Source organism: Eublepharis macularius, chromosome 7 (assembly GCF_028583425.1).
Source record: "Eublepharis macularius isolate TG4126 chromosome 7, MPM_Emac_v1.0, whole genome shotgun sequence".
In the NCBI taxonomy this organism is placed as follows: domain Eukaryota; kingdom Metazoa; phylum Chordata; class Lepidosauria; order Squamata; family Eublepharidae; genus Eublepharis; species Eublepharis macularius.
Window position 1 is genome coordinate 42,918,828 of NC_072796.1, and position 15,726 is coordinate 42,934,553.

Genomic DNA, 15,726 nt, shown 5'->3' on the forward strand with positions numbered 1-15,726 from the left:
AAAGGGAAGCTGATGTCACAGATACTGTACCCTGATAGGCAGATTCTGCTTACCACTGGCTAGTAGACAATGTCAGACTATGGAGTCCCTGTTATCTAGAGTTTGTCTCCCCCTTCTGCAAGAAGCACAATTTCTTGGTTTCAAAAGGTTTATTGAAAGACTAGGCTCTGACACAAGTATCTATATTCCAAGGCCTAGAAAGGATCTTGGCTGAACACAGTCATTGTCGAGAATGAAAAAAGAAAGCACAACATGTGATACATCAAACCCTTCATTCCCAGCCTCCCGCCCCCCATCTTCCATGGCGATGAGAACTTTGCTGTGGGAAGGCTCGGCCCGTCAAGGTCTCTGGCTGTAGAAACAGATAAGAGTATTCTCTCCCATGGAAAGCGCGGTCAAAATAACACCTGGACGTGGAGGGAGAGAAAGGCTAACGACTACAGAATTAAACGTGGTGTAACTCTGACCAAGGAATATATTAGATCCTGACAGACAAGCTGCTGTGCCATAGTGGTTAAGTGGTTGAGCTGCAAATCAGTATTCCCCTGGTTTGAATCCCACTATTGCCGTGAGCTTGGGTAAGCCACTCCTCTCAGCCCCAGCTGTATTGTGGTTGTGGGGATAATTAAATGTATTCACCACTCTGAGGGGGGAACTAATCTCTCTAGAGGGATAGTTGTTGTTGTTAGTAGTAGCAGTAGTAGTACTGGTAGTAGTATCCACTAGGGTTGCCCGCTGGGGGTGGGGGAATCCCCTGCTCTCGCCCTCCATCCCCCCGCCTCTGCTTACTTGGCCAGTGAGGGAGGCACAGGCCTCACAGACATGCTCCTGTGTGGCGCAGCATGCTCCCACGGGCCTGAAATGTCCTGGATCAGGCCGCTGCAGTGCAGGGGAGAGCTCCCCTACGTGGCTGTGGTCCGTTCCAGGTCAATTTGGGCCCGATCTGGGCTGTTTGGGGCCTGATTCAGCCCAATTCAGGCCCAGAACAGCCTGGATTGGGCCACTGCCAGGCGGGGGAGTGCTCCCCTGTGCCACAGTGGCCCGTCGCAGGCTGATTCAGGCCCGATCCAGGCCAAATTTGGCCCAATCCATGCTGAATCAGGCCCGAATTGGGCCCCCATGGAGCATGGGAGCACTCCCGGGGCATCCATAGCCTGTGTGATGACATCATTTCCTGGAAGTGATGTTATTGCGTAGGGCTGGAGCATGTGTGTGTGTGCAGGAGAGAACTAAAAGGTAGGTGCTGGGACCCCCACCTCCTGCCATGAGTACAGGGCGACCTGGCAAGCCTAGTATCCATGCTACAGCATTCTGTACCAACTGAAGTTTCTGAGTTTTATTTAAAGGCAACTCCATGAAAAGAGCCAGTTTAGTGTAGTTGTTAAGAGCACGAGACTCTAAGATATAGCAGTAAGAATGTGCAGTACAGTATCTTATTCCAGGACACCAAAATACTGGACAACACTTCCAACTACTTTGTCAGACTGCACAGGGAAGCCATTGAAATTCACAAGCATAAGCAAAACTTCAACAGGAAAGAAGAAACCTTAAGAATGAACAGAGCATGGTTTCCAGTTCTGAAAAACACCAGGCTAACAAAACATTCTATCCCCGACAATAGTCCTGCAGAGAAGATTAGCACATCAAGTACCAATCCATATGCAAAAGAACCTCCTCAGGATACAGTGAAGCCTCCCGCCATTAGCATTCCACACCCTGGGAAACTCTCACAGGATGACTCAGCTCAACCCCACCCCTCCTGAGTAGATACAAATGACCTACATCTTTTCCACACTGTGACACTGAGAGATCTCTGTCTTTTGGTGCTACACCTCTGAAGATGCCAGCCACAGCTGCTGGCGAAACGTCAGGAACTACAATGCCAAGACCACGGCAATACAGCCCGGAAAACCCACAACAACCATCGTTCTCCGGCCGTGAAAGCCTTCGACAATACAATGATAACATATTTTGTAAACTGCTCTGAGTGGCCGTTAAGTTGTCTTGAAGGAAAGCATATAAATCGAATGCTGCTGTTGTTATTAAGTTTACAGTAGCATACATGAAGCTATCACATTACACTAGTCACATACATGAAGCTACCTTATACTGAATCAAGGTCAGTACTGTCTAGTCAACCTGGCAAGAGTTCTCCAGGATTTCAGGCAGAGGTCTTTTATATTGTCTGCTACCCAACCCTTTTAGTTGAAGATGCTGGGATTGAACTTGGGACCTTCTGTGTGCCAAGCAGATGCTCTGCCTCTGAGGGTAGGGGGCTGATGCCCTCTACCCTCTAGTCTCGAGGTAATCATAGTATCGATCCACATGGCCAGGTCAGCTGACAAGGTATGAGGCTATTTTCTCAATGGAGTAGGTGGCACACTTTCTTTTGCACCTGCATCTGCTTGCTTCTCCAGTGATAAAACTGGATCTAGAATCATCCTGAGTCAGTGAGAGACAATTGGACCCCATCAGAAGTGCAGAGCCCTATGTCCTTCAGGGCCTTAGACTTCCCAATCAACACTACCTAGTCAGGATTCTCTTTCAGCTTGTTTACCCTTAGCCATTCAACTACAGCGGTCAAACATTGCTTTAGAGACTCTCCAGCATCAGCAGGTGAATTGGATAAAGATTTCTTCCAAATGATTTCTTCAAAGGCCTCCACATAGAGATTGAACAGCTCAGGCTATTGATAGCATGGTTTGAACTTTTGGAACCCCACAAGGCAGGTCCCATAACAAAAAAAAATGTGTCCCTTACAGCAACCACCTGATTCCTGCCTATAAGAAACAATTGAAACCAGTCCAAAGCACATCCCTTAATCCAGGGCCTGCATGAACAAGCCCTTATGGGGGCAGCTGCCAATGCCCAGGTCTTTTGGTGGGCCCACTGCTGCTGATACTCACACATTTCCTGACACTCATGTTAACACCCTTTGCCTGCTTGCTTGTCAGTGCTTTGCCATGTACGATCCCAGCTGCCTAGGACTGCTGGAGGTGCATACAGCAGAGGTGCTCCTGGTGGCCCTGGCAGTGGCACTCTCAGCTGCACAGCATCCGTCAGGGAAAAGGGCATGGAGGTGATGCAGAGAGCTGTGAGTGCAGGCAATGGGAGAGCTTGTGAGTGGGTGAGGAGACACACAGGCATGTGGGGGGCAAATGGGTATATAAGCAAGAAGGGGGCCTGACACTGGGCATGAGGGGGTCCCTGCACACTCTCTGTCCAGGGCCTCCCAGACCTGGAACCCACCCTGCCTTAGTCTCTGCTTCTGCCTTCAAACATCTGGTCAGGATAGCATGGTCCACTTTGTCAAAGGGCGCTGGTAAGTGTAGCAAAAGCATTGGAGTGGCCATAGCCATTGTCTGCATTTAATGGAGACCATCTACTAGGGCCACCAGTGCTGTCTCGGTCCCATAGCCAGTCCTGAAACCAGACCCAAAGGGGTCTGGATAATTATTGGCTTAGATAATTATTTTTCTCTCTATGCATTTTTGGTCTGTTTTAAAACTTGAATATACTCCTTCAACAGAGTTCTAATCAGCATGGAGCAGATTTGTATATCAGAAGATCGTGGTTACTAGGCCATGTGACTTTTAGCAGGTTAACACTGCCACCTTCTGGGTGGTTTTAATAATATTTTGGATAAGAAACTAATGCAGAGTACCGTGCGTGAGAGGGTTATTTATTTATTTATTTATTTATTTATTTATTTATTTATTTATTTATTTATGTCATTTATAGTCCGTCTTTCTCGCTGAGACTCAAGGTGGATTACACAGTATGAGATTAGTACAATCAGTATCAAGTATATTTCAATACAGTATCAAGGAGATTTCCATAAACAATGCCATAGGGTAAATAGATACAAGTTTAAAAGACATAGTATTAGTAAGAATCCAATACAGAGTAGAAAAAATACTGGAACAGAACATAATCAATTCTAGGACAGACATTAGACAACATGGAGCACAGGTGGTACACAGGAGTACATATTTAAAGCAACAGATAATATGTAAGGCAATATAATGATGAAGTCTATGGTCTCTAACTCATTAACAAAGCATCTGAGACCCCATCCCTACAATACAGCCCTCCCATTAATTTAATTTGAGCAAGTAGTCTGAAAATATTGGGCAGTTTCATCCAATGTACGTAATGCATTGAAGCTGATGTCACATACTCTGGTTGCTTGATTGAAAGCCAGGATCTTTGTGTAAATGTAGTTTGAAATGATCATTAAAAAGGGCTGATTCATATCTTTTCTTGCTAATGATGGAGTAGGGAAGCTGGTTCAGAAGAGTGAAACCGAGGGAAAGTTGAATGGTTAAATCTCAACTCCGTTACCTGCACAGTCCTTAGGCAAATTGAGGCTGCACAAGTTTCCAATTAGCATTCTAGGGATAGACCAAGCTGTATAATCAGCCTCTGGACTTTGAGCCTTAAATTAACACAAATTGCCTCATGCAAGGCCATTTAAAATATACTTTTAAAAAGGCCTCTTTTTAAAATCTTTGATTTTAGAAAGGGCTGATTGAGAAGTTCACAAGTCCGTATCTCTGTAAAAAACTATTTCCCCTCTTCCTCTCTAGAGCTGTGAATCACAGTAGAATGTTCTTTCACTCAGGTTATAATCAGAATCTGTTAGGTTGCTAGGTGTAGCTGGATTTGGCCTGCATTGCTATTTTAGACAAGACAGTTGCAGTTTGCAGTAATTGTTAAGTGGGTTCTAAATTTGGATGTTACCTCAGTCAAACTCTGCTTGGCAGAAACTTGTCTCAGTTTCTAGTTCAGAAGACGTGTGCAGGGAAGCAGGGTGGGTCACAAGGTAGAGACTTCTTTCACAACTGCTCTGCTTAGATATGTATTGATGTATTGTTCTTCTCACAGCAGTTCTCTGTTTCCTCTCTGCTGTCTGTCTCTACTAGTGGCCTGTTTTAAAGCTATATCACTAAGATACAACTTTTCCATTCCTTTCTTTGTCCTCAAGAACTGTTTGTTACTTTCCGTATGACAACCTTTCTTTTGCAGTCTGTGGGTTAATCAAGGATTTCTACAGATGGGTTTAGGGTAATCCCTTTCAAAAGACTTCCGTGTACACAAGTTGTATGCTCATACACACTTTGCATAGGGTGAATAAAGATAATCATTTGTTGTGCTTATCTCCTGTGCATGAAAACACATACTAAGCCAGTTATACACAGTGTTTTGCCAAATGATGGGGAAAACTTTCCGATACATCTATATATTTGATTGAATAGCTCAGGGATTCCCAACATGGTTCCTGTGGGCACCATGATACCCACCAAGTGTTTTTATTTTTTTTTTGAAAAATTTTTATTGGGTTAGAACATTTTTATTTTTACATTACAGTCAATTTTCCCCTAATTTTTCGTTTCTAACCCCCTCCCTTTCCCCCCCTTTTGTTGACTTCCAACAGCTTTCCCACCCTCTGTCCCTTTTCCCTTACTTCTATTAAGTTCCTCTGTCTAAAACAGATATACATTCTCCATTATATTAAGCAGTACATCTTTAACTCCTTTACTTATTATACACCCAAACTATACGTCTTTAGATAAACAATTTATCCCATTTTCCAGTTTTGAGTAATTCTATATAAACCTATATATCATAAACCATAAAAATTTCCCACATTTAAATCAAACAATTTGATTTGTTCTCTATATATTACTCATTTCAACTTTTTATGGTAATTCTATATAACTCCTCAGATACTCAATCAATTTAACTCTTCTATACATTCAGTTTGGTGCATATAAATCTTGTCAAAGAAAGAAAATATTGTTAGTTAGTCAATCCTCATGTTTAAACCTTATCATTAATTATTCTCTATCAGTTGACCTATACATATCTATATATATCTCAATCAATTAATCTAACTGCTTATAAATTCACATTTCTCTTCCTCCCCCGGTAAAGTCACCCCTCTCTTTTATACTTTTATTATATTTCAGTAGTTCTCAAACTGCCACAGTTTTCCTCCCACCTCCCATTTCTTCTCCAGGTATTGTTTCAGCTTCTCCCAGTCTGTGTTGAACTGCCCTGAGTCCAGATCTCTCAGTTTTCTTGTCATCTTGTCCATTTCAGCCATATACAGCAATTTGTAGATCCAATCTTCAATAGTTGGTACTTCTTGTACTTTCCATTTCTGCGCATACAAAAGTCTAGCTGCTGCAGTCATATAAAAAATCAACGTCCTATGATGGGCTGGAATTCCCTCCATTCCCAAGTTTAGCAGCAGGAGTTCTGGGTTCTTATTTATTTGAAACTGTAAAATTTCACTCATTTCTCTTATTATTTCCCCCCAGAACTGCCTAGCTACCTCACACGACCACCACATATGATAGAGGGAGCCCTCATGTTTCTTACATTTCCAGCATTTATTAGAAGTATTCAAGTTCCCTAGCGCAATCTTCTTTGGTGTCATGTACCAACGATAGATCATTTTGAAAATGTTCTCTTTAATATTGATACATGTCGTTGTCTTCATTGTAGTTTTCCACAAGTATTCCCATGCCTCCATTGTTATTTCTTTATTGAAATTTATAGCCCATTTCACCATCTGTGTTTTAACTATCTCATCCTCAGTATACCATTTCAGCAATACTTGGTATACCTTGGATATTCTTTTCTTGTCTTCTTTAAGAAGGGTCTGCTCTAGTTCCGAGTTCTCTGTTCGTATGCCCCCTTTTGCAAAGTCCGAGTTGTATAAGTCTCTAATCTGTCTATACTGGAACCAATCATAGTTAGGTGATAGTTCCTCTTGCGTCTTTATTCTAAGTTTAGATACTTCAATCTTAGTTATTTCTTTGTACGTTAAACATTGTTGTTCATTATCCACAGCTCTCGGATCTATCACCTCATATGGAACCACCCACAAGGGGGTTCCTTCTTGTAGGTAGGTTCTATACTTCTTCCAGATTGTAAATAGACTTCTCCTTACAAAATGATGCAGGAACATCGAGTTGACCTTTACTTTGTCATGCCATAGGTATGCGTGCCATCCAAAAATTTTTTTATATCCCTCTAGGGCTAATAGTTTCTTATTCTTTAATGTCATCCACTCTTTTAGCCAAACTAGGCAGATTGCATCATGGTAAAGTCTCAGATTGGGCAGTTGCATTCCGCCTCTCTCCTTTGCATCTTGTAAAACTTTTACTTTCACTCGAGGCTTCTTGCCTGCCCAAACAAAATCTGATATTTTCCTCTGCCATTTTTCAAATTGTTTAGAGTCTCTGATGATTGGTATTGTCTGTAACAAAAACATTACTCTTGGTAACACATTCATCTTAACTGCTGCAATCCTGCCCAACCATGACAGGTTCAATCTATTCCATTTGATCAAGTCTCTCTCTATCTGAGTCCATAATTTTTCATAATTATTCTTGAACAAATCTATATTTTTTGCAGTCAGCTCAACTCCCAGGTATTTCACCTTACTAGTTACTTCACAATCCGTTGTTTCCATTAACAATTGTTGTTTCTGCTTAGTCATGTTTTTGCATAATATCTTTGACTTCTTTTTGTTAATGAAGAAACCTGCCAAGTCACCAAACTCCTTGATCTTGTCTATCACTTTTGGCATGTTCTCCAGTGGGTCTTCTACAATTAACATTATGTCGTCTGCAAATGCTCTGACCTTATATGAATAGTCCTTTATTTTTATTCCTCGTATTTCCTCATCTTGTCGGATTTGTATCATCAGAATCTCCAATACTAAAATGAACAACAATGGAGATAACGGGCAACCTTGTCTTGTTCCTTTACTAATCGTCAATTTCTTGGTCAGTTCATCATTCACTACAATTGCTGCAGTCTGGTCTCTATAGATTTCCTTGATTGCTCTGACGAATCTTTCTCCCAGTTGTAGCTTTTCCATACTGGCAAACATAAAGTCCCAGTTTAAATTGTCAAACGCTTTTTCAGCGTCTACAAAGAAGAAACCAACCTCTTTGTCACAACGCTTGTCGTAGTATTCAATAGCATTGATCACTGTCCTTAAGTTGTCTCTTATTTGTCTGTCTGGCAAAAAGCCTGCTTGTTCCTCCTCTATGACTTCCGAGAGCCACCCCTTCAATCTCTCCGCCAATATCTTCGCAAAAATTTTATAGTCATTATTAAGTAGTGATATAGGTCTGTAATTTTTCACGTTGGTCAGGTCTTGGCCCTCCTTTGGGATCAATGATATATTCGCTTCACTCCAAGTATCTGGAATCCTTTGATCCCTAAAAACTCCATTCATCACCTCTTTTAGGAATGGTGCCAGTTCATTGGCCATTGTCTTATAAAATTTAGCCGTAAGTCCATCTGGCCCTGGCGCCTTTCCTAGATTTGCAGATTGTATTGCCTTGCTTATTTCCTCGTCAGTTACTTCACTGTTCAACTTACTTCTCCAAGCTTCCGAGATTTCTGGAAGTTTGGTCTTCTCCAGATATGATGCTATTGATTCTTTGTTTACTTCTTTTTTGTTGTACAGCTTAGCATAGAATTTATAGAAGGCTCTACTAATGGTAGTCTGCTCCAAGTACGTTTTATCTTCTTCACAGATTTTATTTATTATTTTCTTTTCCCTTTTCTTCTTCAATTGCCATGCCAAATATTTCCCAGGTTTATTAGCACCCTCAAATGCTTTTTGATTCAGTCTTTTAAGATTCCACTCCAATTCTTTATTACTCATTGCTGTTAGCTGTTCTTGAAGAATTTTGATTTCCTGGTATATTTTCTTTTTCCCTGGTCTCTTTTTTAACTGTACTTCTTTGGCTTTTATTTTCTCCTCAATCTCTTGTCTTTTCTCCTCTTTCTTTTTTCTTGCTCTGCCATTTAAGTCCATTAGTATGCCCCTTACAACCGCCTTGTACGCATCCCAAACTTTATTGGTTGGTACTTCTTTATTCACGTTGTATTGTATAAAAAACTTAGTCTCTCTTCTCAATGTTTCCATATTCTCACTTTCCTGTAACAAGTCCTCATTTATTCTCCAGGCTTTCCTTTTTCTCCTTTTTCCAAATTTCCACATAATTGGGTTGTGATCTGAGCCTACCATCGGCATTATTCCTACCTCCTTAGTCCATAACGCTAAGTCCTTTGAGGCCCAGATCATATCAATTCTTGATAATGTAAGATGCCTTGCAGAATAAAAAGTAAACTGTCTGGTTTTAGGATATTCTCTCCTCCATACGTCTTCGAGAGTCTCTTGTTGAATCAACTCAAAAAAAAGCTTTGGCAATAATCCTCTTTTCTTTTGTGCTTTTGTAGTCTTTTTGTCTAGTTCCAAATCTGTCACTCCATTGAAATCTCCAGCAAGAATTATCTGGTCATATACAAGATCGTCTAAGTGCTTCCTTAAGTCCTCAAAGAAGCTTTCCTTTGCACCGTTAGGTGCATAAAGTCCAACTACCAACACTCTCTTTAAGTTCCAGTTACATTCCACTGCTACAAATCTAGCTTCCACATCTCTCATAACAAATTTTGGCTGCAGCTCCTCTTTTATATACAACACCACTCCTCTTTTTTTCTTGTTGGAAGCCGCTACAAATTCTTTGCCCAATTTTCCAGATTTTAAATATTTTACATCCTGTTTTCTAATATGGGTCTCCTGCAAACAAACAATATCACATTTTTGTTTTAGTAGCCAATGAAAAATATTTTTTCTCTTATTCGGTGAGTTTAGTCCATTTACATTCCAAGATAATACTTTACTCTCCATATTCATGGTTTTGTTGGTAAGTCTTTTTCATTGTCCTTAATAAATCTCTCCATCTCCCGCTCAGATCTGATACGCTTTTTTGCCCCTCCAAACTCAAAGGACACTCCTTCCGGTAACTCCCATCTGTACCTAATGTTCATGTCCTTCAAAGTCTGAATTAACACTCTATATTTTTTCCTGTCCAGTAACACTGATCTGGGCAATTCCTTCATTATGATAATCGTCTTGCCATCAATCTCCAATGGGTCTTGAAATTGTTTTGTCACAATCCTCTCTTTCATATTTCTAGTTGTAAACTGCACGATCACATCCCTTGGTAGTTTCCTCTGGGTTGCAATTCTCGAGTTCACACGATACGCCACATCTAGGATAGCCACAATTTCCTCCTCCTCCTTCCCCAGGTATTCAGCCAACACCTCAGTCATCTGTTCTTGCGCTGACTTCCCTTCAACTTCTGGCAGACCACGAAAACGAAGCTGCTTCTCCATGTGTTTAGTTTCTGCAACTGACATCCTCCCCTTTACCGATCTCATCTCTGTTTGTTGCGTTTCTATTAAATTCTCCATCGCGTCTTCTACTGTTTTGACTCTCTGTTTCGTTCCTTGTAATTCACTGCTAATCGTTTCCACGCCTTTTTTCACTTCTGACAGCTCCGACTTTACTGTCTGTGTAACTTCTTTGACCTCTTTAATAAGCTCCAATTTCGTGTCCTTAAGTTCTTTCATCATGTCTATAAGTTTTTTGTCCAAATTTTCTATTGCCGATTGCCACTCTTTTTTCGACATCGTGGGGCTTGCTTTAGCTCGCTCCCACGAATCTGCTCTCTTCCTCAGCTCCGTGGCGTATAATTAAACGTTTTCCTTTTTTTTTTTCAAATGTCCCAATCTTTGCCAAAATTAATTTTTTATATCCAAAATGTCGGGCGTCTTTTCTCTATGGTTTCTCTATGTTATTATAATCCAAGATGGCCTACTTCCTCTTCCGCTGAAGCCACGACCCTTCCACTTTCAAAAATGGCGATTCCCCACTTCCTGTCCCTTGGCAAGGGCCGCTTCCCTCCAGCCACTCTATTGTTATTACGCACTTCCTGTCTCCCGTCTTCCCACAGCAGGTCTCGCGATGGTGTCTTTTTCCCACAGCTCCAAGACCACAGGTATTCAAAACAATAGTCCGATTTTTGTAATAACTTCTTTAAACTTAGTCTCTTTTAAAATACAACTCCTGCCGAGTCTTCACCTCCTTTTCACTAGTCTGTTGCAGTTTAAAAATCTACTTTCTTTCCTCTCTGTTTTTGTCAATCTGTCCCGTTTCAAGAGATAGCGATCTTTACCTTCTCTTCAACTTTCTCGGGTTGTAATCGCTGTTTCGATCTTAAATTCTCCTCTCGACTTCCCTCCCCGATCGAAGCTTGGGTATGTAGGTCTTATGCCAGCCGAGTTGGCCCCAAAATTGCCGCAGAGATTATAGCCGACCCGTCGCAAGGTGGGACCTCAAGGATCGGGGGGAGACTCCTTGTGTAGAGCCCCCCCTCGTCCGAGATCTAGCTCACCCTAGGGTCTTGAGCGTTCTTTGCCTGCTCCCCGCCTGAGAGCAGTCGGCCGCGGGTTATTTTCACCCCTCCGGCCGGTTAAAACGGCAATCCAGTCAGCTCCGCAAATGGAGCTGCGTTAGACCTCCATGAATCCCAAACCGGAAGTCCCCCCACCAAGTGTTTTTAGAAAGCGAGTGGGGCAGAGGAAGCCAGCAGAGCTTCTGATTGGCTATTGGAGGTCATCTAGATTGTCTCCGTCGCGTCTTTTCCAAGTGCGTCCGATGAATAAGTTTTGAAGTGGAAATAATGATACAGCCCCTGAGAAAGCAAGGTCTACAAAACAAAATCGGCTAGCGTTTTGTCGGGCTGAGTAGGAGGGGTGGCCTCCCTGCTTGGAGCGGAAGAGATTTCTACATCTTGGCCATCTTGCTTACTGCACGTCAGGGAAGGAACATCTCCCATGAGAAGATATTCTATATTGTGTTGAAATAGAAACCGGACAGTGTGTTATTGATGGACAGTACTTTGGAGTGACTTGGATGATATGAAATTGTATTGGTACAGAAATATTATTATAATTAGAGTGTGCTGTAAATACGTAATTTGAGTATTGTTAACATTGTCATTAATGATATTGATGGTTATATTAATATTTGCACGCTGCACTTTTCATTGAATGAAAGACAATTTATTTTGGTATATAGTGTTTTGTATTTATTATAGCAATTACCATTCAGGAAGACCCTTTTTTCTGGATCATCTAGATACTGTCAGATGAATATTTCTCTGATGCTGTGATAGCTTGATAGTACCTTCCCGCACAGTGGTAAGAAGAATTTAGGTGTAATATGATCAATTTAGGTGTAATATGATCAAGCATGTGGATTAATAAATGGTTGCCTACAGACCATGGGAAGTTACTCCTTGATGAATAGACATAATTAATGTTTCACTGTGTATTGTTGATTGAAGGAGAGAAGAGCAGGAGGAATTGCAAGATAACTTTAATGTTGCATAAGACAGTGCATGCATTATATCCCACCTTTCTCCTTAGTGGGGAACTCAAAGCAGCTTAGAACATTGCTCTCCCTTCCTCCATTTTCCCACAACAACCACCCTGTGAGGTAGGCCAGGGTGAGAGTTTGTGATGGGCCCAAAGCCACCCAGTGAGTTTCTATGGTAGATGTGGGGATTAAAACCTGGTGCTCCCAGGATCCTAGTTTGCCACTCTGTCCACTATGCAATGCCAGACTGGGTGAAGAAGGTGCTAGTAGTTAGTGGTAAGGCGGTTTCGGGAAGAGGAGGAGGAAAGTGAAGGGAAGGGATAGTGCCCAGGATTAAAATGTCAGACGGTACCAGGAAAAGAAATATAGCTTGCTGCTCTTGGCACATGCACACAGGTCTCCTTTATTTTACAGACTGAAAGGGGTATGTTTGTCTAACCCAATGAAATCACACACTGAAAAGATTCAGGGAAACTCAAGCAATCCCATGAAACTCTCAGAAAGTAGCAGTTGAGAAAACAGGTGTATCTCCCGTCCTGTTCATTGGGTTTTTGGCTTGTATCCCTCTTCCTTAGGACTCAACTCTATATTACAGTTTCTTCTGTGTTTATTAAAAAGAAAAGCCTCCAGGATTACTTTATCACAAGAAGAATGTGGGGTGGGGGTGGAAAGAGAGAGAAAGAAACCATATTTAAGCCATTCCTCCCCTGCTGTTTTCTTGCTCAAAAAACCCAGCTGCTTTTGATCCTTCTGGGGAAACTTACAGGTTCCTGTATCCCCACCCCTGCTCCAAATTTTGGTTCCCTCAGTGGTGACTTTTTCTGTCTAGAGCTACCCTATGCTTTTCTCCTGTTTGCTTAAGCAACGTTAGAGGCTGCACTTGAATTTTTAAAGAAGGTTTTTAAAAATAAACATAGAAGGCCTGTTTCAGGTGGGTAGCCATGTTGGTCTACAGTAGAAGATCAAGATTCAAGTCTAGCGGCACATTAAAGGCCAACAAGATTTCCAGATATAAAGAAAGCCTGTGGTTGAACCCTAACTGCTGTAGCCAGCAGGCCCTTAGTGATGCCCTGTTGCAGTTGAAGGAGGAACAATAGCTCATTGGACCACCATCTTAAGGGCACCTCCCCAGTAAAAATTAGAAATCTTTCTGTTCAACCAAGCTTAAACCTTTCCTTTGACAAAAGTGTATTTTCTTCCCATGGAAGAGCCTCTGCCAGTGGTGGAAGGCTTTTTGGGTTGGACTAGGGCTTCAAATCTGGCTGAGTGGAGAGGAAGGGTGCAAGCCCCTTTCTTTATGCTGGTGGTCAGGACTAGACATGGGCACGAACGGAAAAAAAATGAACACCCTGTTCGTCGTGCGTTGCCATCCACGAACAACGAATAATGAACATGAATGAACATGAACTGTTCCCGAACATGTTCACTGTTCATTGTTCGTGGCGGTCAGAACCCCCCCCACCCCAACCCCCACCCCACTTAGCCCCCCTCCCTTCAAACCCACTTACCTGGCCCTTTAAAGATCCCTTTAAACTATCAGCTGGCAGGCGGCGGGGGGGGGATTCCCCCCTGCTGCCTGCCAGCTGATAGTTTAAAGGGCCCTGTCCTGGCAAAAACAGCAGTGTCTGCTGGCAGCTAGTTTGAGGGGTTACAAACTGACCTTCCCAATGTCCAATACCGACCAGATTTGCAGGGGACATAGTCCTCACTGTCCTCTGAAGACCCCTCAAGTTTCAGAGAGATTGCACCCCGGGAAAGACATGATCCGCGGGTCTCCCCCTTGGCTGTCTTTTCCTCTTCACAGTGGCAAAAATAGGACTCTCTGCTGGAAGTACTTTGAAGGGTTAAAGCCAGAAGGAGTTCAGACAGAGTTTAGTCCCTGCCTCTGGTTGCCAAGGGAATTGATTGCAGGTGCCAGACTGCCTGGCTTGACGGGCTGACGAAGGCAACGAACGAGGCTTGCAACGACCACTTGTTCGTTTAGGATGGGACCTCAAGAACAGCTTGTTCATGAACAGCAGATTGGGCTGTTTGTGGGTTTTTCCTGTTCGTAATGCTGTTCATGCCCATGTCTAGTCAGGACCTAATAAAGAGACACTAAGGTTTGCTTCCAGAACAAACCTAGGTGTTTGCTCCCTGCGTGCCCTCTCTGTAAGAATCATGACTGTTAATGATCTTGCCCCTCTGCTGAGTCAAAACAAAGCATCGAATCAAAAGAAGTAGAGTGTCATGAAACTAGTGAACCCAGAGGAATAAATTTGACGCACACACACACATGGGTGCATGCACACAAACATTTTACAACTTCCTTAAAAGCAACAGAACATAAGCAGTAAATTGCACCTTTAAACCTTTGTGTCCTGTTATTTCACAGTACATTTTGTAACACGTTCCGTATTTTCTCTAAAAACAAACTTTCAGTTCATGATGCTTTTAACCATGGTGATGAAGGACTTTAAAAACTCTCAGCGGCTCAGAATGGTAAAATTAGTACAAACAATAGTGTGTTGGTCTCCGTTAAATAGCTCCACTGTTACGTTAAAGTCTCCCTGCAAGAAAATGACAGCAGAGTATTAGTGGAACAAGGCCCTGGTTATTCCGTGATGCTGGGGAATTTGTATTGGGAGGGATCCCATTGGAAGTAACTGAGCTGCAAAAAGCAGCTGCTGGGGTGGGATTGAGTGGGGATGAGAAGTAGGGGGTGAACTTCTTCTTATGTTGTTCCACCATTGGAAATGCCTTTACAGGGCCTACTTTAGTGCAGGCAGCGCTTTTTTTCTGGGAAAAGAGGTGGTGGAACTCAGTGGGTTGCCAGCACAAGGGGCAACTCCTGAGGAAGGTGGTGCCCCTGGTACCACATGCGCACGCTCAAAGTGCGCATATGCTTCCAGGACTGTGCAATGACATCACTTTGAGTCAGCTGGAACAAGGAGTGGAGTTTTTTAAACGTTTAAATCACCCTCAGTGAAAACGGTCACATGGCTGTTGACCCCACCCCCTGATTGCCACGCTGCGGCGATCTAAACTCCCCCCTGTCTGGAGATCAGGGGGTGGGGCCACCAGCCATGTGATCATTTTTGCTGAGGTGCCGAAACTCCGTTCCACCACGTTCCAGCTGAAAAATACCCCTGAGTGCAGGTACTCTCTTTCTGTACTGAAGCTTAAAGCAGACTCGGATTTCTAATCAACAATGAGCTAAGGAAAGTAATCCTGGCAAAAAAGGGGTTAACTGAATTCGGAGAATCCGGCATACCCTTTGGCATACTTACCTTCTGCATTTGGCTTGTGAGGCCAAGAGCAGGGCCGTTTCCAGACGGCTTACCTGCACCCGGGACGTCGTGCCACGTTTTGGATCGTTTGCAGCTAGACTCTTGACATTTATTTAATAAGATACTTCATAAAGGTTATAGCTTCTCTTCCAGGAACCTCCTCCATTGGCCAACTGGACTCTGTAGGTATCCATGATT

The 15,726-nt window shown here is 42.7% G+C and overlaps 1 protein-coding gene across 2 annotated transcripts in view; it reads right to left on the reverse strand.

The window, feature by feature from the left end:
• Positions 1–275: 275 nt before the first annotated feature.
• LY86 (lymphocyte antigen 86) overlaps positions 276–15,726 on the reverse strand; it is a 42,525-nt gene continuing 27,074 nt past the window's right edge. The window contains exon 5 of one of the 2 annotated variants that reach the window (XM_054984326.1): positions 276–407. In XM_054984326.1, the coding sequence (XP_054840301.1) occupies positions 396–407 (12 nt within the window). In that variant the 3' untranslated portion in view covers positions 276–395. Of the gene's footprint in view, positions 408–13,772; positions 14,809–15,726 lie in introns of those variants that run through there. The other variant, XM_054984325.1, reaches the window with a different exon arrangement.